Source organism: Bos grunniens, chromosome X, assembly GCF_055505025.1.
Source record: "Bos grunniens cultivar Pamir isolate PY7600 chromosome X, Bosgru_T2T1.0, whole genome shotgun sequence".
NCBI lineage: Eukaryota > Metazoa > Chordata > Mammalia > Artiodactyla > Bovidae > Bos > Bos grunniens.
Window position 1 is genome coordinate 111,888,134 of NC_141194.1, and position 25,508 is coordinate 111,913,641.

At 54.0% G+C, this 25,508-nt stretch overlaps 2 protein-coding genes and 1 pseudogene across 3 annotated transcripts; all 3 read right to left on the reverse strand.

The window, feature by feature from the left end:
- Window positions 1-10,231: 10,231 nt before the first annotated feature.
- On the reverse strand, window positions 10,232-11,773 carry LOC147341170 (heat shock transcription factor, X-linked member 3 pseudogene; annotated as a pseudogene). The gene has a single exon (XR_015159267.1). The product of XR_015159267.1 is annotated as a heat shock transcription factor, X-linked member 3 pseudogene (transcript).
- Window positions 11,774-15,767: 3,994 nt separating this feature from the next.
- On the reverse strand, window positions 15,768-18,128 carry LOC147341171 (uncharacterized). Its single transcript, XM_086388519.1, has 2 exons — window positions 17,769-18,128; window positions 15,768-17,723 (listed from the first exon to the last, which is right to left on the reverse strand). Exons 1-2 carry the CDS (start codon window positions 18,126-18,128, stop codon window positions 17,130-17,132), a joined length of 954 nt encoding a protein of 317 aa, XP_086244645.1. The 3' UTR covers window positions 15,768-17,129.
- On the reverse strand, window positions 16,313-16,928 carry LOC147341172 (melanoma-associated antigen 9-like). Its single transcript, XM_086387157.1, has 2 exons — window positions 16,924-16,928; window positions 16,313-16,826 (listed from the first exon to the last, which is right to left on the reverse strand). Exons 1-2 carry the CDS (start codon window positions 16,926-16,928, stop codon window positions 16,313-16,315), a joined length of 519 nt encoding a protein of 172 aa, XP_086243283.1.
- Window positions 18,129-25,508: the final 7,380 nt, after the last annotated feature.

Sequence of the window (25,508 nt, forward strand, 5' to 3'; positions counted from 1 at the left end):
CAGGGTGGGCGAGCAAGAGACAGCTTCCAGATCATGGGCTGACAGAAAACCACAGTTTTGCTCAGGGAAAACATGGCTTTTGCAATTTTGGGTCCAGGTCAATCCTAAGAATATGATTAGCTACTAAGCATGTTGCAAGTGAGGGCCGGGTGCCACTCCCTGAAGGCAACTTTCCATCCTGTCCAAAGTTAACTCACAGGTTTCTCCGAGACAGAGGGAGCCGCCCAGCAGGGCAAGCAGCACCAACTGCAGCACAATGCCATTTACGCCATCTCCTCTACCTGCATTTCCTATCAGCGCTTGAGAAGTGTGCAATGAAAACAAGTCAACGAGGTGGGCTTAATGCTGCTGAGCTTCTGGTGTCATCGCCTGTATCTCAAAACCAGAGACTCCTGAATCACGTTAACACCCGAGAATTGTGTGGCTGGATCCAGGTTTTGTGAGGCTGTAGTGGGAGACCGCACCAGGCTCCGGATGTCCTGAAACAAGATGGTGTATAGGTTTCTGGAATTACAACCTAGTGAATACACGTGCTTGCCAAGGGTCCCTCCTCTTTTTAGCTCTGCTAAGTCACTTCAGTCGTGTCCGACTCTGTGCGACCCCATAGACGGCAGCCCACCAGGCTCCCCATCCCTGGGATTCTCCAGGCAAGAACACTAGAGTGGGTTGCCATTCCTTCTCCAATGCACGAAAGTGGAAAGTGAAAGTGAAGTCGCTCAGTTGTGTCTGACCCTCAGCGACCCCATGGACTGCAGCCTTCCAGGCTCCTCCATCCATGGGACTCTCCAGGCAAGAGTACTGGAGTGGGGTGCCATTGCCTTCTCCCTTTTTAGCTCTAGGTTCCTCCCATTTCTACCACAGAAGACCATGGTTGGTACCAAAATATTCCACATCCTGAGGCAGTTTGGCAGATGGTGGGGTGTGTAGTCATCCAGGTTGACCTGGGGCTGGCCCTCAGTCCTGCCTGTCCCAGGAAGGGCATTCCTGCAGGCCGAAGGCTGGAAGAAGGTAATGCATCCAATATCCCTGGGTCTCTGTCAGTCCTCTGAAAGTGTTGGCTCTTATTGGGGCTGGGGTCATGTGTGCCTAATGTTTTGTCCAAAAGCCTTGGGGGCCACGAGAGTTTAGAGATTTAGAAATCATTAATAGGGACACAGAGATCATCAATATGCAGGCAGGGGCTGGCAAACATACTGACATGGCTGCAGTGAACCATGAGACTGTTAATACCAAGTGGGATACGTAGAGAAAATTCAGGATACTATAAATAGCTTCTTGGTATCATCTATTTTTGGTGGGACTACCAAAAGGGTTTAGATCAAGTTGCTGAAAACACTTGGCTGCTGAAGTGTTCTGGGTGATGAAATGGTGAACAGAAGATCATGGACCTGAGGCAGCAGGCAGATGTTGACTCCCGCACAGTTCAGGGAAGAGGCTTCCAGCTTTATGGATTCCTGGTCATGGTACAGCCCCTAGTTCACAAAGCCTGTCAGTTTGACTCAGCTCACACTGCCTTCTGACCCCAGGGGCCACTATATACATCTTTACTCAAAATCCACCAATGGCCCTCAAGTCCCAACCCAGGCCACATCCTATAGGACCTTTGGGACTGGGGGCTGATGGTGGCCATGTTCTCCTCCTTTCCGAGTTGGAGGCTCTTCACTGTCTGCCTGTCTCCCAGCTGCAGGTTTCAAGGCACAAGCCTGCATTGCCACTCATTCTGGGGAAAGTTCTCTTGGGAAAAGAGATGCCTCTTCAACCGCTATTCGTAGTAGGTGCTTTCTGGTTTATAGATTGCTTTCATGTGCTTTCATCTTGTGACCTCCTCTCTCCTATCAGATGCACCGACAAATAGGATTACTCCTAATGGGGACATTTCACACTGTGCTCATCCTTCAGATAAAGAAAGGGAGACTCAGAGAGGGAGTGATTTGCTGAGACTCACACTCCAGCAGTGGTGGTGCTGGGAACAAATCCAGGTTTGAGATGGCAGAACGGAGTGTCTGCTTCCTCCCACACTGCCTCTGTGGAGGACCAGAGCCTGCCCAGCCTACCTGGCTAGTGCTGCACATACCAGCACGCAGCCTTGCCTCTGCAGGCAATGAATGCAACTTTACAGCACATCAGAGTCTCTAGAAATCCTTTGCCAAAAATCCCTTGGGGGACCTGAACTGACGGTGTCAGCTTGGTGACCCTACACAGACTTGCCTGTTCCAGCCACACACCTGGGCTCAGTTCCCTCCATGGGTCTGACCTATCGGGGGGACCTCCGCCCATTTCCCAGCCAAGGAGACCCTCTTCACTACAAGGCCCGATCCAGATGGCCCTCCCGTCTAAAAACCCCTCCATGGTCCTTTGATATGAGTCAGTGGTTGGTTCCCCACTCTTAATACTCCCCAACCTCTGCCTCATTTCAGGCTCTGCACTGCACAGGTCTGCCTGGAAAATGCACTCCAGTCTCCCAACACTCCAGCCCTGAGTGATGCAGGGGTGAGTGGACACCTGACACCCTGCACGGTGGAGGAGCCTCTTGCAGGACAGGTGTCCTTGGGCTTGAACACGCTTTGCCTCATGAGGTCTGGCACACAGACCTGCCCTCTCCCATCAGGCTGTGCTTACACCAGAGCTAGCAGATGGCTGGGTGGCCAGTGCACTGGAAAGAGTTCTCCTCCCCAACCCAGCAGCTATCTGCTGTGAAAAAAGCCAAGAGCCCCTCCCACCAGGCTGCATGCAGGGCAGAGCATGGCGCCACCCAGGCAAAGCACTTGGCATCCTGTGTGTAGACACAGCCACCGCTCAGGCACCAATTCCTTTTGTCAGTTCTACTGCTCGGCCAGTAGTGATCATGAACCTCAGGCACTGTGAGGGCCCAGGCACCAGGGCCCACTGTGGACACCTCCAATGCCTATCTGTGCTCTGCACCTCCCGACCGGCTGGCAGGAACAGTCAGGTCAACGTTGCAGGTGAAGGGATGCCCTGCCCAACTCTGCCTGCTCCCTGTCCCCTTCGTGGTGAGTCCCCAGCCAGCCTCTGGCACCAACTCCCCCCTCCACCCCACCCCCGGGAATAGCCTCACGAAAGACCCATCCTAAGAAGGTTGGCCCGAGTGAGAGGTAGTGAGATGGGGCCTTGCTACAGGGTTGACATCCCCTGTCCCACTGTTTATGAGGACCCATCCTGGGGGTAGTCGGTGTGTACTCAGCCCTGGGCTCAAGGCCACAGCCCAGCTGCTAGAATTTTGCTGGGCTAGCAGGGGGAGAGGAATTCCCTGGCAAGTGAGAAGATCCAGGCCTGTGGATCATGGGAGGAATAGAGGGAAGTGACGTTTTTGCTTTGCTGTCCACAGGGGATGAGCAGCTCAGGGTGAAAAACAATGAGAACCAAGGGGTGGCCCAGGGTCTCCCCGATAGCTGACAAAACCTCAGGCAGTGGACAAACATCTGCCCAGGATTCAACAGGAATGGCTGAATCTCAAAGATACTGAGCATTCTACCAAGGTAGGCCTGACCTGCTGGCATCAGAGGTCCTCTTGGGAAAACCTGCATCCCTGACATTAAGGCTGGGAGACCAGGAGGCAGGCCCCTGAAGACCAGGACTACCCAGACATCTCTGAACTTCTGAGCTTGTGGCAGCAGCCCACCCACCCCACCCCACAATGAGCTGGAGAACCCCTCACCCCCACCCCCAAGGGAGCAAATGGGACTGGAGCCCTCCCTCACAGGTGCCCTCCGTCCCAGGAAGCAGGGGAGCTCGCTGCCTCGAGTTGTGGCAGGACCCACAGGACTACCAGCAGGAGAACCAAGGAACCATGGGAAGAGGTGGTCACCTACTGCCCGGCCACCAAGCAGAGCGAAGTCACCACACAACATAGGCTCAGCTCGCCGGGCCTGGTGATGGAGGAGACGGACAACACCTCCTTCCCACCATTCCCACTGCCCAGGGACTGCAGCAGAGGTCAGGGAGTTGTAATGAGTGGCCAGGAGCCAGGGGCCATGACAAGGGTTGCCACTGCCCAGGAGGCCAGATCCACAGAGTGGGGAAGGTGATCAGTACAACATGGCCTCCTTGGGGCTTGATGGGTGGGCAAGGGATCAAGGTACAGTCCAAAACAACACTGAGGCCAAGAGCAGCCGCCCCAGTAAACAGGTCAAGATCCCTCGTTCAGGTTTGGCCCCTGAGCCAGTTCTCAGATCTGGAACACGGATGGAGTGGGTCCCAGAGGAAGGACCACAGCAAACAGACACTGGAACAACCCCAGCTCCTCTCACAAGGACCTTGGGCTCTGCGTTGGTGACCCCACGCAGGGAGGTGGGACCACCAGAGGGGTGGAAGTTGCTGGACCCAGGGTCAACTTGACACTGATGTGAGATACCCAGGTAATTCTGACTCTGCAGCCACTTCGGGAAGACCCCCTGGGTTGGGGTTTCTGGGCACAGGGGATCAAGGGGCAAGGGACACTGGGCCAGTCCCGAGGATTCATCAGTCTGTCTTGAGCTGGGAGAGCCTGGAATGCAGTATCCCCCGGAGCCAAGTGCAGGGCTTAGTGAGACATCTGTCAAAGAGTCCTTCAGAACCTGGGGGCACATGTTATGTGAGGGAAAAATGGTAAGGCCAAACAGAAACCCTGCATGAACTCCAGTGATTAAGAGAGAAACGCACAGAAAAAGAGGGGGAATACATGCCCCACTCATGAACTGGAGATCCTTCTCAGCTCTGGTGGTGCCTTATGGGCATCCTCTGCTCCTGACTTCTCACATCCTCCTGGTGCTTCGCCAAGTCACCATGGTGGGCACGCAAGTACTCAAAGGGTAGCTCGATGGGGCTCCCACCCAGAGCATGAGAGTCCACTCACTAAAGTCCTCTCACCATGAGTATGGGATGGCAATGCACACTTGAGACCACCCTCCCTGCTCCTCGATCTCTCAAACAAAGCACCTGGACCCATTCAGTGGCCCTCAGCCAGTGTCCAGAAGCCCCCTCCAGTGCTGGGAGGGCCTGGTGCCTGAGTTGTGGACAACCTGCCCAGACAGAAGACAGTGAAGAGCCCATAGACCCCAGAGCTTGAGTGTGATGGAGATGCACAAACCAGCATCTCCAGGTCCCAGATCAGATGTGATATAAAGGCCTGTGATGTGAATGCAAGCCGGTCAGCGCCAGAGTCTCACAGAAGGTCCTGAGGTCCCCCTGGGGCAGTGTCCCATCCCCTTGGCAGGCAGCACCCCGAGAAGTGGCAACCAAGTGGCCACTCATGTCCTCTCAAGATACTGTGGTGAAACTGAGATGAAATAAAAACATGTCCAGTTCTCAGGCTTGCCCCTCGATCTGGGGTGTATGGAGAGGGATGCAGCCAACAGGAGCTGCCCTGGGGACAGAGGGGAAGGCTAGTCAACCTCCTGGAGCTACATGTCCATGCCTGGGCTTGTCCAGTGTGTGGGAGTCCAAGGCCCAGAACTATAGCTAGGCAGGGACCGAGGGACTGACATGGATATGAAGGAGCCCTCTCTCATGGGCAGAGTGCTGGATGCCAGGGCAGAGTCTCCTTGGGGACTGCTCGGCCCAGGTTCCAAGCCTGGGGGTGGATGGCAGCCCCCATTGGGAGGACCTGAGGGACCACGCACTGACCTCTGGGGTACTTAAGGCTCCAAGAGACCAGGTGAATACTGAGTCTGCCACTAGCCTGCAAACAGAAGAGGATAAATCTGAAACACAACCAACCAGGGCAGGATAAGCACCCAGACCCAAAAGAAGTGCCCAAAACTCAGCACAGAAAAGACACACAGCTCAGTGGAGAGATGGGCAACAGGCATTTCAGAGAGGAAACCGCATCGGCCAAGGAGGACATGCGGGAACCCGAGAATCTGGGTTGAGCCCGTCCCAGGTCAGTGCTGCCCTCAAACACACAGCAGGAGCAACGTGGAACCCTCACCAAGCCTCAGAGACCCAGGTGGGGTGGGAGGCAGCACTCCCTGTGGCTCAGTCCCCACATCTGGGCACGTGAGGAGAGCTGGGGCCAGCAGCAGGGAAGGGATGGGTGCAGAGAAACACCATGGAGCAGGTCCTCACAGCTGCTCCCATCAGCAGCCACACATCATAGGTCTCCAGTTCACTGGGCAAGGTCTCGTTCAAAACCAGGATTTGGAGGAACAGCAGCAGCCCACAATCTGTTCACAGGACCCTCCCTCATGATCTGAAACCACTACCAGGAGGTTCTGGGGTTTCTGGAGACAGCTGGTAACCACTCTTGGGGCGAGGAGCAGGTTGCCACCATGAGGGAGTTGGGTGTGGTGATCGCTCGGGTTCCTGCAATGCTGAGGCCTCAAATCCAGGAGGCAGCCTCTACCCCTCAACTTGTGCCTGGGAGGCTTCTGCAAGGAGAGAGCAGGCTGCACGCTGGAAGAGAAGACTGCTTTACCACTCAACATTCCCATGGCAGCAGTTGTGTGGGTGCCTGGCTAATGGGAACCAGGGAGACACCGACCTTGCCTTCCTGGAACTTGGTGACCCTTGGGGGGGGTCCAGATTCGTGCACAGCAGCCACAGCCTGGGAGGAAGAGAGGGGCAAAGACAGGCAGCAGGAAGATGCAGAGTGCCCCAGAACTCCCAGATGAGAGCATCTGGCACCCGAGTGAACGGAGAAAAGAATGTTACCGTCGTACCTGGAAGGAGGACAATAGGTTGTCAGGACAAGAGGAGCCAGTGGTCCAGGGACAAAACTGCACGAGAAAGTGTGGGGTCCCGGATGTGCTCTGTGCAGAGTGCAGGGCCAGCACAGCTACCCAGAGTGCGGGGTGATGAGGAAGGAGACCTGAGACCACTGGAAGCCTCCCCCCAGGGCACCACAGACAGGTTGGGGCTTAAACAGGAGAGGGCTCAGCTGCACTTTCAATCCGAGGTTGACAAGGACATAGTGTGTGGTGTGACACAGAACCGATGGTGTGCAACTGGAGGAGAAGAGACAAGAGGGGTCTAGGCAGGTGGGGAGACTAGGCTGACAGCACTGGCCCCAGGCCATGAGGCCTGAGCTCAGCTAGTAGCAGTGGGGACAGGAAAAGGAACATTTACTCTGATCAGGCACTTGGGAGGCAAGGAGACAGTAGGGAGGGCGGTGGTCAGGAGCAGAGTCAGGTGGCTGCCCTGGGTGGGCTGAGCCCCCGGATGAGAGCAAGAGTTCAGAAAATAGTTTTGAAGGTGAAGCTGTCTTTCTCTGAGACATCCCAGGTCCCAGGGGCAGCAGGAGACACAGTGAGGATTTTCCTTCTCATCTGCCAAAAAGACAAAGAAAAAACAAACAAACAAACAAAAAAAAGACTGTTGCTCAGCACTGGGTCAGCAGCCCCAGGGTGGCTTGGAGGCGAGCTGGCCTGGGCTTTAGGCCCTGAGATGGGGGATTCCGCCCAGAGGCCACGCCTCTCACGGCTTCCCTGGCCCCTGGGGTCCAGTCTGAAGCTCAAATGTGATCGCTGTCACTTTGACTCTCGCCAAGTCTCGGGGAGTAGACGCCTATGGCAAGGGCTCCAAAGGGCACGGTCTGGCCTCCTCCAAGAAGCTGGACAGGCCCAGCCTCCATGGGTTCCCCGGGCCCACAGCTCCATCCCTGTCAGCTCGGCCCTGCTCTACCCCAGCCCAGCTCCCCAGGGGCACCACCCCGCCCTACGCCAGCCCTGCCTCCTTCTCCAGAATCTCCTCCTCACCCTGGTCTTTCCCACACTTCAGCCCAAGACTCCTTGCCCTGCTCCTCCCACCTCCGTCCCTCTCTTCTGCTGGCTGCTCACTTCCTGATCCTCCTCCAGGTCTCTCTCCAGGCTGCTGGTCTCGAGGCTCCTTCAGGCCTAATCTTCCAGGCTCCTCAGAGTATGGAGGCTCCTATTTTGTCTCCTAGCAGACAGGGCGAGCAAGGGAATGTGCTTTGTTCCTACGTGCATGCCTACATGAGTATGGGAAGACATACACACTGGAAATCAAGGGCTTCAGTGTTTGTGGGCAGGACGTGACCAAGGCCAGCTTGCACTTTCACCTGTCAGAGGTCTCAGGTGTTGGTGGCAGATCACTGTCCTGCCTGGTGGCCGCAGCCTGGCCATCCCAAAGCGCCCATGACTCGTTCTGCTTGCAGGAAGGCGGGACCTGCTTCATATGCAGAAGGTACCTCCTGGCAGGCTTTCCAGGCTCTGCGGCCAGGACCGCCTGCCAGGCAGCCAAACTCCACCGTCTGGTCCCCTCCACGGCCACAGTCCCTGCCCACCATCCTTCTAAGTGTGTGTCCTGGCATTGTGTCCTCAACTTCCTTCCAGCCTCCTCCTTGTCCCTGGACTGTGACCTCACGCAAGCGCCACCTGAGCACGGCGAGCCAACCCCACCAGGCCCTGACCCTGTAGGGCTCAGCTGCTTGTCCATGGTTCCCCTCCTGGTGGGGCCTAACCACAAGTCCATGGAGGACGACGGCCCACTGACTTGGCGGGCCCCCAGATCCTTCCAGAGTGGCAGTGTGAGGGGAGACGTCATTTGCTCTTGTTCCTTGTGGAGTCTCCTGGGCTGTAAATCTCCATCACTCCTGGGGGATGGGTTTCTGTGCTGTGGGCCCTGTCCCACAGCATGGGGTCCCTGTCCCAGCCACAGGAGGACAAGCCAGCTGCTGTGATGAGCAGAACCAACCCTGAGGGAACCTGCACGTGTGTTTCACATCAGTTGGGCCCTCCTGGGTCCCCGTGGTCTGAGGCCACTGCCCTGAAGAAAAATGTGGTGGCTTGTTGTCCAACATTGCTGTCTCGTCACAGGTGATTTTCTCCCTGTTCCAAGGGTGCAAGTGAAGACGCCCAGACAAGCAGGAAGAAGAGTGTTTTCTCCTCTGGCCGCCAAACAGGCACCCTCTGCTTTGAAAGGTAGGAGCGCTTGCAGCCCCTTCTTACTCAGGGATCCCACCCACACAGTTGAGATTTGGTGGCACCCAAAAGGAAGGGGTTGGGTTGGTTGAGACACTGAATGGTGGAAACTGGGCAAGCCAGGGATCCAGTCACATACCCGAGTAGAGGACATAGCAATGGCTAAACCCCTGGCAAGAACAGGGAGCGCTCCCTTCACAGACGTTCCTACTCTCCTTCATTCTTTCTCTAGGATCTGGGCAGGGCCCAGGGCATCTGCTGACAGTGGAGTCAGTTGTGTGGGAAGGGCTGGGAGGAAGGTGCCTCCCAAAGGCTTAGGGAAGACACCTGGCAGGGCCGTCCAGTGTGGCCCCAAGGCCAAGGCCAGATTGGTTAGCACAGATCTGCCCTCAGCAGGCCTAGAGTAGCATGAGGGATCTTCAGAGCATGGGCAGTGATGGGGCTGGGACCTGAGGGGTGGGGTGAGGGTCAGGGGGAAGCCAAGCCCAGGACTGTGCCTGTCTGTGCTGAGAAAGGACCAGAGGCAGGTTATTAGGCTGCAAAGCTAGCGGGACCCTTGCCCCCTCCTCAGTGCTCCCAGAGTTTCAGGACCCTCTGTCTTGGAACTCACCAAGTGCCTCTGTCCACCTGTCCTGCCCTCCTTCCTGACTTCCCCACAGACTGCATGTGATGGACGGGTCCTCTGGGTCACCACGCCCCTGTCAACAGACAGCATGGAGACAGATGGAAAGAGCCAGACCTCTGTGACCCCCTCTTCAGTGTTACCAGGCTTGCAGGATGCTTGGGCACTTGGGCTTATGTCTGGACCAAGGGGTGTGTGTTGGACATGGTACCTAGATCCTAAATACAACTATGAGGGCAGAGCAACAAGGGCTGGTATTCAGCTTGTGGAAATCTTGTACTTGTCTTTGGGTTTGGGGTCATGTGTTTCCAAGGCCCTTGGCAGGTGGAGTGACCCTGCTTTCCAGTGGGCCTCTTGGGCATGCCCCTAGATTGGGAGCTGAAGACACTCAGCTGCTGATCAGAAACTTGTGGCATTGTCGGCGGACCCAGGAGGATCGCATTCTGCTTCAGGGTGCATGACTCATGGAAGTTGACACTCCCATCATCAGGAGCAGGACTGGGTCTTCTGCTGTGTGAAAGGCAAGGCCCAGGGTCCCACCTGTCCTAGGCTGGCCTCAGCGCATGGCTCGGGAGCCACACTCTCGGCCAAACGTGTGAAATGCTGCTGCTTCAGATGAAAAGGGACCATGGGGACCAGACTGAGGCCTGCTTGGGGTGTGGGCTTCCAGCCTCATCGGGCTCACCCAGTGCCGTGTGTGAATAGCATAGACAGACAGAACACAGACTCACACTTCTCATTCAATTCTTTATTTACTCCCGTCGAGTTTTGCTGTACTTTATTAGAGCTAGAAATAGATTTTTGCTTACAAGAGAATGCTTTTGAGTGTCCCTAGGGACCTGGCAGCTCAGGGATTGGGATTGTCCTTGAACTGCTCACAGAGGGCACACGTGTAATCTGAGGACTCCTCCTCCTCCTCGTCCACCTCAGGGGCCTCATTTGGGGCCACAACTGAAATGGCCACCTTCACGATGGAATCATAGGTGTTGTACCTATGTCATCACCAAACCATAATCTGGGTACCTTGGGGGACTCTTGGGCAGTTGCCCTGCGCCGTCCCTTCCAGCAGTAGCCGGGGATACAGACATGGAATTGCTGGACATGCCCTCTCCACTGGGGCCACCCAGCTCACTGGGGAGATGGTTTTCCCTGGCCTGCCCGGCTATACTGCCTATAAACCAAAGGCCACAAAACAGAAATGAGCACTGGCGGGGGATTCTGTGAACCGTTGGGGTTCCCTTCTGGACCTTCTTGTCAGCCTCTTGGGTGGACTCATTGTGATGAAATCGAGGAGAGTGTCTGGTCACCACCACTTGCTTCTTTCTCTTTGGGGACACTGTTGAGCTGGTGGTGGGCTGAGCAGTTGTTTTGGGGTCGCCTTTCCTCTAGATGTTCTGCAGGAGCAAAGGCTTGTCTCTCTGAAACTTGGAATTGCGATAGATCTGAAAGGAAATGAATCACTTTAGCCACCGTGGGGGAGAATGGCCATTCCTCGCCGCCCTCCTCCCCACCACTGTCCTAGCCTTGCTTAAGTACGGAGATAAGGTCTCTTCATTCCTGGCAGGTTATGAGGCCCTAGCAAGTGCACTCCCTAGAACTCCCCCAGTGCTGGCCACACTCGATGTGTTACCGGCACTCCCTGACATCAAGCGGCCCCTCGGGGTCTGGAGTCACCCCTGTGGATCCTGTCTAGGGGATGGTGGAACACGACAGGCCCTACTTTCTCTTCTTTCCTTAACCACCCTCTCATGAGAAAAAAATCTCTCCTGGGAAATGAAACCTGTCTAGCACTCAGCTCCTCGAGTCTAGTCTCCCCAGGGCTTTCTACATTACCATCATCCTCTTCTTCCCCGCAGAGCGGCCTGAAGGGCAGATTTTATTGAACATACAGGTTCAGTTTGTGAATGAAAGTCTTAATGCTGTCTGTCTCGAAGATCCTGTCTGCACCTCTGTGCTGGAAGACCTCCGTCTGGAAGAGATCTGCCTTGATGACCACCGTGTCTCCCTCATCGTTCCAGTGCACAGGGGTGAAGGCTGCATTCTCCATGATCATCCAGAGCTTTCTTGGGAAGGACAGCCTGAGGAAGGCATTGTTCTCTTCCTCATTGGCTGTTTCTGGATTCAGGCCCTGTCGGGGCGGGTTGTTGGGGGCCCAGATCTGGACTTTCAGGTTGGTCCCATAGCTTCTCCAAAGCCTCCCCTGAATCCACGTTTGGATCTGGGGAGACCTGCTGTGGCCTCTCCACCAGTTGATGGGGCCAGCGGGGCTGCGCATGTCTCATCAGAACTCTGACTAACCATGAAGCCAGTCTAGCTCAGGAGCATTCACTACCTAAGCAGTGAACACTCATGGCAGAAGGGCCTCAGACCACGGTCAGGGTGCCCAATAAACACTGTCTGGAGATTCTAGAATCTCGGCTGTGGGCCATGCAGCCAATTAAGTGGTCAGCTTCCTTAATTCCTTCCTGATATCACAGAGGTGATGCGGAGAGGCAGCCCTGGCCCAGTGTGGGGGAGGGGGGATGGGAAAGGAGATGGGATCCCTAGCTTGTCTCTTCACTGAAAGTACAGAAAAGTATGTTTCAGGTTGCCTGAAAAGGCTTCCATCTGCTGCCAGGCGCCTTGTTTCAGGAGGCCAGGCCCTGGATGGGTTGACAAATGTGCTCCTGGCTTCACTCCCCTCCCTAGTAATGGGCAGGCCTGTGGCTGGCTTTTCTTGAAGAGCCCTGATGAGTCCTAGCTCGGCTAACACCAAGAGAGACCCCAGGAGTCAGATGGGACCCTGGCAGCTGTCCCTCCCAGAAGATGGGGTCCGTAGTGTCCTGGTTGGCCTAGCCTGAGTTGGTGGCCCCCCTATCCTCGCTCCTCTTCTGGCTTTGGCCTCCTCCATTTGGCGCTGCTGGTTGGCAGGTTGTGTTCAGATGGCCCCAAAGTCAAGAGTCCTGTTGTCTTGCCCCCACTGCCCCTCAGGTTGAATTCTCCCCAGAGTAGGGCTGTGCTCAAGCACAGTGGGAGCGACCTCACGTTCCATTTGACTGTTCCCAAGCACCTGAAACACAGACTCCCAAGGAGGCCGTGTGGGAGGGCATAGCCAGGCACTCCGCTTAGCTTGCAGCCTCCCGGGCTCTGCCCACCCCCAGACCTCATCCTGCTGCAGATCACAGGCTGTTGTCTTCAGTTTCCATTTGTTCTCATAAAGACTGCTCTTGTGGCCCTAGAGTGCTCAATATGGGAAAACCTGTGTGTGTGCTTTCCCCATCCCTTTCCCAGAGTCTCGGATTCAGCCTCCCTTGAGGCTGCCTCAAAAGCCCTATTTCCTTTTGTCAATGGGGTGGTTGGGCTTCTGCTACCCCCAGTCCTGGCCTCTCATGTACAACTTGGGTCTCCATGGGTACTTGCCCTTTGAAGGACTTGATTGGGGGCTCAGGGTACAGCCTGTTCTGTTGAAAACAAGCATTTCACTGGTCCTCTTCTCTGCCCCTGCCCCTGTCCCCACCACCACTGTGGACCTGTTCTCCCTTACCCAGATCCAGGTCCATCAAGTGATTTTGCTGGCTCTTGGGTTAGGCGCTTTTCAATGGGCCTCCTTTACATACACTCACTCTCAGGGACATGTGTGACTTGTTGAGTTAGATGTGACCAAAGGAAACCCGTCTACCTGTATTTGAAAATGGCTGAGAGTCTGGGTGTGGGACTGGAGGAAACCCTAATGAGAGTCACCTGTCTTCACTGTAAGTGGACAGTTGAGCAGTGGGTTTGGAGATGCGTGTTCTCTGGCCTTTGTGGGCCACTGTTGTTCAACGTCACCATGTAGGGGACAGACTGGCACCTTGGAAAGGCCTATGTGCAAGGACCCTAGGGCACTGTCCCTCAGTTCTTCCACTCAGCAGGCTCTTTTGTCCTGTGTGAGGGCCACAGCCTGGTATCTAAAAGGGGACTGCTAAGAGGGTGTGAAAGAGGCTCTCCCAGGGGTCATTTGGGCTAAGGACTGGCAGCGTGGATGGAGCTCCAGGCCTTGACTTGGGCTTGCTCCCTGGCCTTCTTGCTTCTAAACAGGCTTACAAAGCATTCCTTCAGGTTGGTTACTCCGGTTGGGACATGACCCTGGAGGCTGTGAATATCAGTGGGGGCCCCTGGTGGCTCCTCAGAAGGGGACGGAAGGCCATGGCATCTGTGGGCAGCCTGGCTAGGTGGCCGTTCCTGCCGCTGCACCATCCCACCCCCACACTCGGGGCCCCTCCTTGCCCCCTGGGTCCTGAGGGAGCTGCCTTTCCTGGTTTCCCTCCCCAAGGCACCACCCAGACCCTCGCAGTGGGTTTGTGTGTCACCAAGGGGTCTTTGTCAGCCATGGCTCAGGACACTTGTGTTGTGCACACACAAGCCCTCGTGACGTTCAATACCTGCCTTTCTCAGCCTGGATTTCCTGCCCTTGTGCTTGGTGGCCCAGCCCCGGTGTCCCCAGCCCAGAGGCCCTCCAGCTGTTCCCCTCCCTCACTGCAGCTGGGGAGACCTGGAGCCTCAGGGGTCCACCCGTGTTACCTTCCCTCCCGTATTGGAGGAGGCTCCTGTAGGGGCCTTATCCAAGTGGGCACTGGGACCATAGAGTCAGATCTTCCCTTCCTCCTGCTCAGTGAGGAGCTGGCCAGCCTGGCAGGTTCAGTTGGGCAGGAGGCACCATGGCAGCAGCAGGGACAGGGCACCGCCCTCACGTGTGAGGTGCTGGGACTGGACAGACGCCGGCCCCCGGCACAGTCAGTTCTCAACAAACCCCAGAGCAGCCCCACGGTGCTTCTGATTCTCCTTGTCCCCTTCCTTCCCTGGGCCAGCTTTTGTCACCTCAGAGGCATCATGTGGCACTGAGAAGAGGAAAGCGTGAGAAGTCGGAAGGTCAGGCCTTGGCATGGGGTGGGCGGGAAGGGCAGGGGCTCCAGAGGAATTAAGACCAGGGCTCTGAGCCCACCCCAGCCGTCACTAGCACGTGATCCTGCAAAGAAGCCCAAGCCCCAAGGCCTCAGTTCTTCATCTTGGAGGTGAGCAGGTGTGAGGAGCCCTGTGTGTTCGGCTGCAGGATGTGCTCGAGGGATGCGACTGAGCTCACAGGGCCTGAAGGCCATAGACACTGTGATGGTGGGGCAGGAATCTCTCACACTGTTGCCCCCAGACACTCCTCCACTCTCAACTGGATGGGGTTGGCATCTTTGTGATCCAGGGCGTGTCAAACAATATGAACCTCAATAGGATGTGGAATAGCTAATCAGCCAAACAAGATGTTTCATAGATAAAACTATGTAACTTTTCCAGTTAGACCATTGTGGACCATAGTGCTAGTCCCTCGGTCGTGTCTGACTCTCTGTGACTCTGTGGACTGTAGCTCACCAGGCTCCTCTGTCCATGGAATTCTCCAGGCAAGAATACTGGATTGTCTGCCCTCCTCCAGGGGATCTTCCTGACCCAGGGATTGAACCCAGGTCTCCACATTGTGACCAGATTCTTCATTGTTTCAGCTACCAGGGAATGCCCATTTGCATTTAGAGGACCTGTTAAATTTGAGTGTGGAAGAATGTTCCAGCAGGACATGACAAGATGCTCCAGGAAATAGAACAAGAACCTCTCCTTGCCTCTATCCCCACTGATTTCCCATCCAAACCCTTACTTTCCATAACTTCAGCCCCAACCAATGTCAAGTCCTTGATTACAATGGCCAGTTACAGTCTAAAATTAAAAACTAATTAACACCTTGGGTTCTGGCTCCCTGGAACCAGGAAAGAGAGGGTCAGTCTATGGATTTCTGGGCATCACTTCAAGGGAGTGTGACCGGAGTTCTGCAGGTTTCCTAGCAGAAAGGGGGTAGAGAAAACTCCTACTTTGCCCCTGTGGTCAACAGCAATGTATAAGAGCCAGGACCCCTTCCTCCCCCAGAAAGAGATCCCTCTGGGGTTTAACCAAGGCACAAAAGGACGCCACACAGCAGTGTCCAATTTCGGTTTCTCCTCACCCCTAAGACACACTGCACATGATTTTGGCTCCTAGACAAACATCTCTCTAGGTGTGGGGGGTCTTCTGATTCCCCTAGGGTCCCCACTGCTAACACAAGGCCTTTCACGGAGAAGAGGCTCCATGAAGGTCTTGGGAATTAAGGAGCCAAGGAACAGGGGCTATTTGACTCAAATTAATTGTCTGCTATTTCCTTAGATATCCCAGGCAAATCCAAATAAACAGAGATCCCTTAGCTTTACAACATGACATGCAAAAAGTCTAAGAAGCAAGAATTCCAACTATCACTTTTTATTTTCTAATTCTTCCAACAACCAATGTGCTAAGTAAGTTCACATTTCCAAAACTGTTCTAATTCTAATTACATACTATGCTGTGCAGGACCATGAAATAAAATCAAGAGTCCCCAGTCTCTTTTATAAAACAGCAAAAACTCTTGTTCTTGAACTGGCTAAGTACAAACACACTGTGATCAACGTCACTGAATTGTTAGATACTGGAACGCACTGTATTCTATTAAAAGCAATAACATTTGAAAAATTCCTAAGAAAACAGAGATGAGTCTCCATGTCATTGTAGAGAACAGGAACACAAAGACGCCACACACCGAGTTCCCCCAATGGGCTTGGGCTCTCACTGCTGAGAAGGCTGACTGGTCCCTCTTCAATCATGGAGGAAAGGATAAGCCTCCTTTCTTGTCCCCTAGGACAAGCTGCTGGACATGGGCCTGGAAGGAGCCTGGCTTCTGCTCTGGCTCAGGGTCCCTCTTCCTCCACCTTCAAGCCTCTGTGGGTGGGGTGGGTGGAAGGAGCTGACCCTTTCAACCCACTCTTTCCAGATACTCCAATACCTTAAACTTGCTGGTCTCCACATTGGCCTGGGGACCCCACAGGAACTTGTAGTGGGCAGGGTCGCTGTCAGGCACCTGCTGGTACTCCAGGTACACCTCCTGCACCCACACATGGGCCAGCAGCTTCGTGGGCTCCCCATAGATGTAGTGGTCCCTCCCAGGACACAATCCCATCCAGCAGAGTTCTGCCCAGACCTCCTCAGGGGCACAGTCTTCATACATGACGATCAGGCACAAGATCACCACCAGGAAACTGGCCTTGGGCAACCTCTGCCCACCCCGCAGCATCTCATTGAGGGTGAGACCCAGGGTGGGGACCAGGACATATCTGTGCTCATTGGGGTCCACCTCCTTCACCTCCAAGCCAAAGACCACCTGCAGGCTCTGCCCGGCTTGAAAGATTACCAGAGGGAAGTGGTCCTGGTAATCTTTAAGGACACTATTCAGCACTTTTGCCTTTGAGATCGGCTCCTTGGTGATATACCTGCTGAGCAGGAATCACACCAGCTCATTCATCTTCACCGTAGTGTATCTTGGAGTGAGGACCTGGCACATTCCTGGTCACACAAGGTGCCTGGCACTTCATCTTGCCTGCTGAGACTGTGCTCTTCGGATTGGCTCTCCAGAGTGGCAGCCAAGGCATGGAAGACGGGCAGACACCCAGAGAGCTCTGGGGGAGACTGGCTGTTGCAGCAGCAGCCACCTCTCCCAGGGTGCCCCGGACCAGGAGAGAGGAGAAGGAGGAAGCTGCATCTCCTTCCTCTACCTGCTCCTCCTCCTCCTCCATCTACTCCTCCTCCTCCACCTCCACCTCCACCTCCACCTCCTCCTCCTCCACCTCCTCCTCCTCCACCTCCACCTCCTCCACCTCCTCCTCCTCCACCTCCTCCTCCACCTCCTCCTCCACCTCCTCCTCCACCTCCTCCTCCTCCAGCTCCACGTCCTCCACCATCTCCTCCTCCTCCTCCAGCTCCACCTCCACCTCCGCCACCTCCACCTCCGCCACCTCCTCCTCCACCTCCTCCTCCACCTCCTCCTCCTCCAGCTCCACGTCCTCCACCACCTCCTCCTCCTCCTCCAGCTCCACCTCCACCTCCGCCACCTCCACCTCCGCCACCTCCTCCTCCGCCTCCTCCACCTGATCCAGCTCCACCTCAACCTCCAGCTCCACCTCCACCTCCACCTCCTCCCTCACCTCCACCTCCTCCTCCACCTCCACCTCCTCCAGCTCCAGCTCCAGCTCCACCTCCATCTTCACCTCCACAACGTCCTCCACCTTCACCTCCTGCACCTCCACCTCCTGCACCTCCTCCTCCTGCACCTCCTCCTCCTGCACCTCCACCTCCTGCACCTCCACCTCCTGCACCTCCTCCTCCTGCACCTCCACCACCTCCACCTCCACCTCCTGCACCTCCTCCTCCTGCACCTCCTCCTCCTGCACCTCCACCTCCTGCACCTCCTCCTCCTGCACCTCCTCCTCCTGCACCTCCACCTCCTGCACCTCCTCCTCCTGCACCTCCTCCTCCTGCACCTCCACCACCTCCACCTCCACCACCTCCACCTCCCCTTCCTCCTCCACTTGCTCCTCCTCCTCCACCTCCTCCACCTCCTCTTCTTCCTCCTCCACCTCCTCCACCTCCTCTTCTTCCTCCTCCACCTCCTCCACCTCCTCTTCTTCCTCCTCCTCCTCTTCACCCCAAAATAATTGTGCCTGTATCAGGTCCTCATTTGCTCTTGGATTCTGAAAGACTCTCTCAGGCTGGCGGAGCTCATGCATCCCAGGCATGATGACTAGGATCAAACCACAGAGAGGAGTGAGGCAGGGGGACAGATGGGGACCACGGGCCTGCAGGAGAGAGTGGGTGAGAATGGCCTTAACTGAGAAATGCACCCTGGGCGGTCTGATACAGGTCTCCTCTTAAGGGGTGCTCTTGGGCCTCACAGGGGTGCTCCTCCTGGGCAGGCTGTCCCCTGGCTACCCCAAGGAGGAAGGGCGGTGGCTCCCTAGGGTGCAGTCAGCAGAGCCCTGAGCTCTGGGGCTGACACGGTGGAGGGATTTGGGCTTTGTGGGGTCCCCTCTATTCTGGGATGGGGTAACCCTGGTGCATGATCACGGCACCCTTCTCACCTTGACTTCTGGCACTGCCTGGACCTCCTCTGCTCTCTGACCTCAAGACAAGGGCCTCAGAACTTCACCTTTGCCTCCTCGTTCCCGAAGCTCCTATGAGAGAAATGGAGGGATCACCTAGGGTGCACACTGTGGCAAAGCCCTAGGTCTTCTGTGCTTGTTGGAGGGATAGATTCTCTGAAGTCCCCCAGCTGTGGGGTGAGAGGTTCCCTAGGGGCTCCCTTGTAGTGCTCCCCTTTTCCCTGGCATGGCCTGGACCCTCCCCTTTGGGGGCTGCCCAGGGCCTCCTGTGGGTCCTAGGCAGGGGAGATGCTCCGTCTTCAGCTCCTCCTCACGTCCTGCCTGGCCTCCCAGCACTGACCACAGGGGCGGGTTCTGCTCAAGCCAGGGAGTCCAGCCTCTGCCGACCTGAAGCTTCTGCTGTCCACCTGAAAACCTTACCTCCCGAGGCCCCAACACTATAGGTGAATAAACTACTCACCCTGCTCACCCTGCTCTGGGGCCTCTGAGACCCCCAACAAGGGCTAGCAAATCTCCCTGCCTTGGGGTCCAATCGCCTCAGTCCTTTTTCGTGTGGAGTCTGGACTCCAGGCAGGACCAGGAATTTTCCTGTCCGCCACTTTGAGGCCCCGTCACTCTCACAAGGTCCCGAGTTGAGGCCCAGATGTCAGGATATGCTGCACGTGGTCTTCCCTCCTGGGGACAACCCGGGTCCCCTGTGTTCTGGGGTCCAGCTCCACTCACTCCTCCCTCAGGATCCTTACCTTCACTCCCGCTAAGACCTCGGCTCCATCCTCTCCCCAACTGAGGCCCTGCTCCTCACACCAGGGCCCCAATCTCTCTGAGACCCAGATGTCAGGAACTCCGCCTCCTGTACCAGGACCCCAGTCCGAGACGCGGGTGTCAGGAACTCCGCCTCCTGTACCAGGACCCCAGTCCGAGACGCGGGTGTCAGGAACTCCGCCTCCTGTACCAGGACCCCAGTCCGAGACGCGGGTGTCAGGAACTCCGCCTCCTGCACCAAGACCCCAGTCTGAGACCCGGATGTCAGGAACTCCGCCCCCTGTACCATGACCCCAGTCTGAGACCCGGATGTCAGGAACTCCGCCCACCATACCGGGACCCCAGTCTGAGACCCGGATGTCAGGAACTCCGCCCACTGCACCGGGACCCCAGTCTGAGACCCGGATGTCAGGAACTCCGCCCCCTGTACCGGGACCCCAGTCTGAGACCAGGGTGTCAGGAAGTCAGACCATGCCTGTTGCGGTCATCGTATCCCAGGGTCTCTCAGGACCGACAGCAGGATGGGCTTTTCTGAGGTCTTTTCTCATTGGGGTCCAGGGTCCCCTCAGTCCTCCCTCAGGCACCTCACTTTGCCTCTAGTTAGGACCTGGGATTCTCTCCTCTCCCCAGACGAGGCCCTGTTCCTCTTAACCGGGGCCACAGTCTCTCTGAGACCCGAATTCTGAAAGTCAGGACCAGCCTAGAACACTAATTCCATACCAAGACCTCCCAGACCACCCGAATGTAGGGGGTGGGGGTCTGTGGGGTCCCCTCAGATTGGGGTCCAGGATCCCCCAAATACATCAGTGTATGCCCTTTGAGTCCCATGAGGACCTGCACCCTTCCCTCTGCCCACATGAGACCCCACCCCTTATCCTAGGTCCCCAGTCTCTCTGAGACCCTGATGTGGAAGTCAGGACACGCTGCCAAGTGCTCATCCCAACGCCAGGGATGCCCAGGGCTGGCAGCAGCAGCGTGAACTGTGGGGTCACCTGTGATCTCCCTCTGGGTCCTCATCCTGAGCCCTGGCAGGTCCTGGGATGCCAAACTCCTCGGCAGAGGCCAGACCCTCACACCAAGGGCCTCACTGCCCTGAGGCCCCAGGAGGAGGCTATGGACATTGCAGCAGGGCTCCAAGCCCAGGGCTTCTTAGTGGTTGAGGACGCCATGGGCTGAGATGATGTCCCGGGAGTCACTCAGCCTTCCCCGTGTTCTTCACCTTGACTCTCAGCTAGTCTGGGCACCACCCTCTGCCCACCTGACTTTGTTTCCCTTGAGACCCAGGCCCTGTCGAGCCAGCACACCTGAGAGGGAAACCGGGGTGGGGGACTCATTCCCACAACCCTGCCAGGGTCTCCCAAGGCTGAGAGCAGTGATGACCTGTATGTCCTGGGGCCTCAGAGCCCCTTGTCCCCAGGGTTCTACCTTAACTCCTAGCATGGCTGGGCTCTTTCACTCTGCTGACCTGAACCCGAAGTCTGTGACCCAGGCCCTCACTTCTCTCTCAGAGGAATCAGTAACGTCACATCCGGACGCCATGCCCCATGGTCCCCTATGGCTGTCAGGAAGGCAGCACATGCATTCCCTGGGAACCCTCAGTCTCCTCTGGTCCACACCTCGAGTCTCCGCAGGACGTGGGGCCCTCCCTCTGCCCATCTGAGACTGCACCCCACAGACCAAACCTCTGGCTCCCCGAGTTCACTGAGGAAGTGGGCTTGGTGGAGGGGTTCTTAGACTGACAGCCTGGCCCGGGGTCCCCAGTAATGGTGGAGTTGCATTCTATGAGACCCTCTGTTCCGGGGTGTTGTCCTCACTCAGGAGGGGGCCTCCTTCTCCCTTGAGAGAAGGCTGCAGTCCCAGCACAGATGCTGGATGGAAGGCAGCTGCACCCATAGTAAACACGTGAAAGTGAAAGTGAAGTCGCTCAGTCGTGTCCGACTCTTTGTGACCCCATGGACTGTAGCCTACCAGGCTCCTCTTTCCATGGGATTTCCCAGGGAAGAGTACTGCGGTGGATTGCCATTTCCTTCTCCAGGGGATCTTCCCGACCCAGGGATCGAACCCAGGTCTCCCGCATTATAGACAGACGCTCTACCGTCTGAGCCACCAGGGAAGCCGTGGTGTTTACTAAACTTGATTGTGTGGTGGTTATTGTCAAAGCTGGGAAATGGACTCACATTGTGCTTTGCGTGTGGGGGGAGAGGTGACGCTTTGTGAGTAATAAATCGTTGAACCAGGAAAGAATTCTTAATCTGTAGGTGTCCTCTAGTCCCATTAGGTGTTCCTACTTTTCAGTCAGGGAAAGCAAGGGAATTTGAAATTAGAAAAGTACGACAATATATAGATGCCAACTTTATTTTTTTTTTAATTTATTTTAATTGGAGGCTAATTACTTTACAATATCATATTGGTTTTGCCATACATCAACATGAATCCAACTTCAAAAAACTGAAACAAGCAGAAAAGGATTCTGAGCTGCAGAATGGTTTCCAGAGTGTCATGTGGATGCTGTATCTGAGCCAGAAGAGACAGCATCGCCCATGGGATGTTTAAAATTTCACTCACGCTGAAAACTGTTTCTTCCTGAAATCTGGAAGCATCACATGGGTGAATGACACTACAATTGCAGTGAGGTTTACTCCACTAGAAGAGAAGCCTCACTAGCAAGAAGGGATGGAGTTCAAACAAAAATCTTGCCATGTTGATATGATACATTTATAAATGGTGAAATGATTACTGACACAGTATTAGCTACCACCTCCATCCTATCACATTTCTTTTCTGTGGTGAGAATGTAGAAGTTCTACTCTCTTTGCAACAATCAAGTATTTGACAAAGAATTGTGAGCTATAAGAATCCTGCTGTACAGTGGATCCCAAAACTTGTTAGTAGTATAAGTGGGGGCTAGTACCCTATGAACAATCTCTCCCTATTTCCCCATCCCCTAATTCTTGGTGAACACCACTCTCTTCTCTGTTTATCTGACCATTTTACTTTTTAAATTTATTTTTATTTATTTTTTAATTTTTGGCCTTGCTGCTCAGCATGTGGGATCTTAACTCCCCAACCAGGGATCAAATCCATGCTCCCTGCATTGGAAGTGCAGACTCTTAGCCACTGGACTGCCAGGGAAGTCCCAGTTTGTCCTTTTTAGACTCCACATATAAGTGATAACAAATCGTATTTATCTTTTTCTGTCTCCCTTATTTTACTTAGCATAATGCCCTCAAACTCTTTCCAAGTTGTTGTAAATGGCAGGATTTCCTTCTCTCACATGGCTGTATATTGAATACGTCACATCTTCTTTATCCATTCATCCGACAGACACTTAGGTTGTATCCATATTTTGTATATTGTGACCAATGCTGCAATAAATGTAGGGGTGAAGATATATCTTTTCCATATTCTATTTTCATTTCCTTCTGAATATACACTCAGAAGTGGAATTCCTGGATCATATGGTAGCTTTCTTGATTGTATTCTTTGATGCACATAGGTTTTTGTTTTTTTAATGAGGTCCAATTTATCTATTTTTTTATTTTTATTTCTTGGCTCTGTTTTTGGTGTCATATCCATGAAATCATTACCATCAAAGTATTTCTAGAGATATAAATAAACACAGGATAGGAAGTACACATATAATTCTTTGCTCTGACCACCAAGAGGTCCGAGAATCAATGACCCTTCAGTACCAGTGAACACACTTAGTGTACAGATGTAGTTTTGTCAATATCATACGACAATAAAAGGAACAAGGGCTCCACGGAAAAATTGATGATTCTAGAATTGGGACGGGAAAGATGGAAAATGAGCCTGGAGCATCTTTGTAGGGTGTGGAAAAAAAAGTGCTCAAAAAATTTCAAAAAAGGAAGCAAGGTTTTCAGGGGTATGACAAAGGTATATACAAAGGGAGCTGACACGAAGAGCTCCCAATGGCCAATCTGAACAATTTTAAAATAAAAATATATAAAGTTGTATTGGATTTTAACCCAAAGTGTAATATAAATACCATGAGTCCATACTGAGAAAAATAAATGATTTCTTAATTACACAAACAAGGATGGACAAATCTCCCACCGAGAAAGATTCCAGTTTATGCAGACACTCCCACTTCTAGAAAGTGGAGCACAACTCCCCACCCCTGAAGCAAGACTTTCTTCCAAAGAGGACAGGATGGAAAGGGGGCATAAAACAATCACTTTATTGCACAGACACATGACAAGCACTACCTCAGCCAGATGATCAATGAGAGTGTCATCAGTGATCAATTGTGCTAATAGTATATACACTTGATATGATGTGATGAGAATGGGATTTAACATCTGTAATATTCCTCCCCCAAACTCATAATCCCAGACTAGGCACCAGTAAAATATCAGACAAATGCTAATCAAGGGACATTGTACAAAACATCTACTGAGTACTCCTCAAAACTGTCAAGATCATCGAAAATAAAGAAATGTTAAAGCTAAGAGGAACCCAAGGAGACATTACAACTAAATGTTAGGATCCTGGAGCAGGTAAAACCTATAGAAATCTGAATAAAGCATGGGCTTTAGTTCACAATAAATAATGCATCAATACTTACTCATTAATTGTAATAAGTGTATTGTATTAAGGTAAGATACTAGGAACAGCAGAAACGGGGTGAGGGCATATGATTCTGCTATTTTCACAAATATTATTCAAATCTTAAAGGGTCACAAAGGAAAAGGTCAAAATAAAGTCTATTGACAGTGTCAATGAAAAAGACAAGGAAACTCTGGGCAAAACATGCTGAGTACGTTAAAAAAGGAAACAAAAAGGAAACCAAACACAAGCACACAGAACCTGTAAGTGTGAAACAACCCTTGCTACATTAGCTTCAGCTTTTCCTCTCCCTTAACCTCCAATCCCATATAATATACTAACCGGGCCTCTTCCACCACAGAAACATCTCTGGATCCACTTTTTTCTCAAGCCCCACAAACACTGCCCTGATCCAACCTCATAGATGTTTTGCCTGGATGTGGCAAAAGCCACCAACCAAGGCCAGGTGTAGACCTGGAACCCTGTACTTGCTCAAAAACTGCTTTAAGACGTCTGCCAGTATTATTTGCCACAGAAGTCTGTCAAGATCCAGGCAGGGGTAAGTGTCTTGCCAAGGATACAAGGGTCCAGAGCAAACTTTTACCTTGGTGTACGTCTCAGCGTGCTCAAGTCGCTCAGTCGTGTCTGACTCTTTGCAACCCCATGGACTGTAGACCCCCTCCAGGCTCCTCTGTCTATGGGATTTCCCAGGCAAGAATACTGGAATGGGCTGCCATTTCCTCCTCCAGAGTATCTTCCCACCCAGGGGTCGAACTTGCATCTCCCACATTGCAGGCAGATTCTTTAACGCTGAGCCTCCAGGGAAGCCGTGAGGAAACACAGGGGCTTCACAAAGGAGCAGAACATTCACTGAGAATCATTAAGCCAGGGGTGGCACCTGTCCAATCTGTGATGCCCTGGGCAAGATCAGCTTGGGAACATGGTCGTGTGTTTCTACACAGAGGCTACTGCTGAAGATGCTGGATACTGGAAATGACCTCCATATAAGTTGGTTGTGGGGAGCAGTTTGGGCACCCTAGCAGCCAAAGGCCTGAGGTTCTTATGTACCCAGAGCAAGATCCCAACCACACCTAGCAGTCATATCCAATAAGGTGCATGAGGAGTACCTGTTATGAAGGTGTCATGTATCCATCCTGGAGTGGCCCCCGGGGCTGTGGTCCTGGAATTGGCCCCAGAGCACGGATGTCCTCATGGAGACCGAGGCAGCAGCTCACCTGCAGAGGCATCTGCTCCCCTCTCCCTCTCCCAGCCAGGTCAGATGGGATCTCTAGAGGCTTGCTGCTTCCACCTCTATGGGGCGGCTGACCCTCTTTGCAGCCTGCACCCCTGGGACCTGGTTACTTTCCAAATCCTCATTGGAGTCTGGGGCCTCTTGCACCTAGGAGAGCATCCAGGATACCAACCCTGCCATCTGCTAGAGCCTGTCCTCTGCTCAAACAGCCTGACTAGCTCCTAGCTGGCTCTGTGGATGGCTCATAAGATACCCCTCTGTCTCTCACACTCAGGCTCAAAAGCTAGGACCTCACAGTCACATTCACAAGACCCCGAGTTTCCTCCAACACGTGGGATTCCACAAGGAATGGTCTGATACACCTCAGGATCATAGACATGTGCCCTGCACTTCTATGGCAATGAATACTACTGACCCACCACAAGGAGATCACC

Coding starts and splice junctions, on each gene's coding strand:
- LOC147341171 (XM_086388519.1), bottom strand. CDS start 18,128: ATGCCTGGGATGCATGAGCTCCGCCAGCCTGAGAGAGTCTTTCAGAAT. Junction 17,724..17,768: donor TGGAGGTGCAGGAGGAGGAG/GTGCAGGAGGAG, acceptor GAGGTGGTGGAG/GTGCAGGAGGAGGAGGTGCA.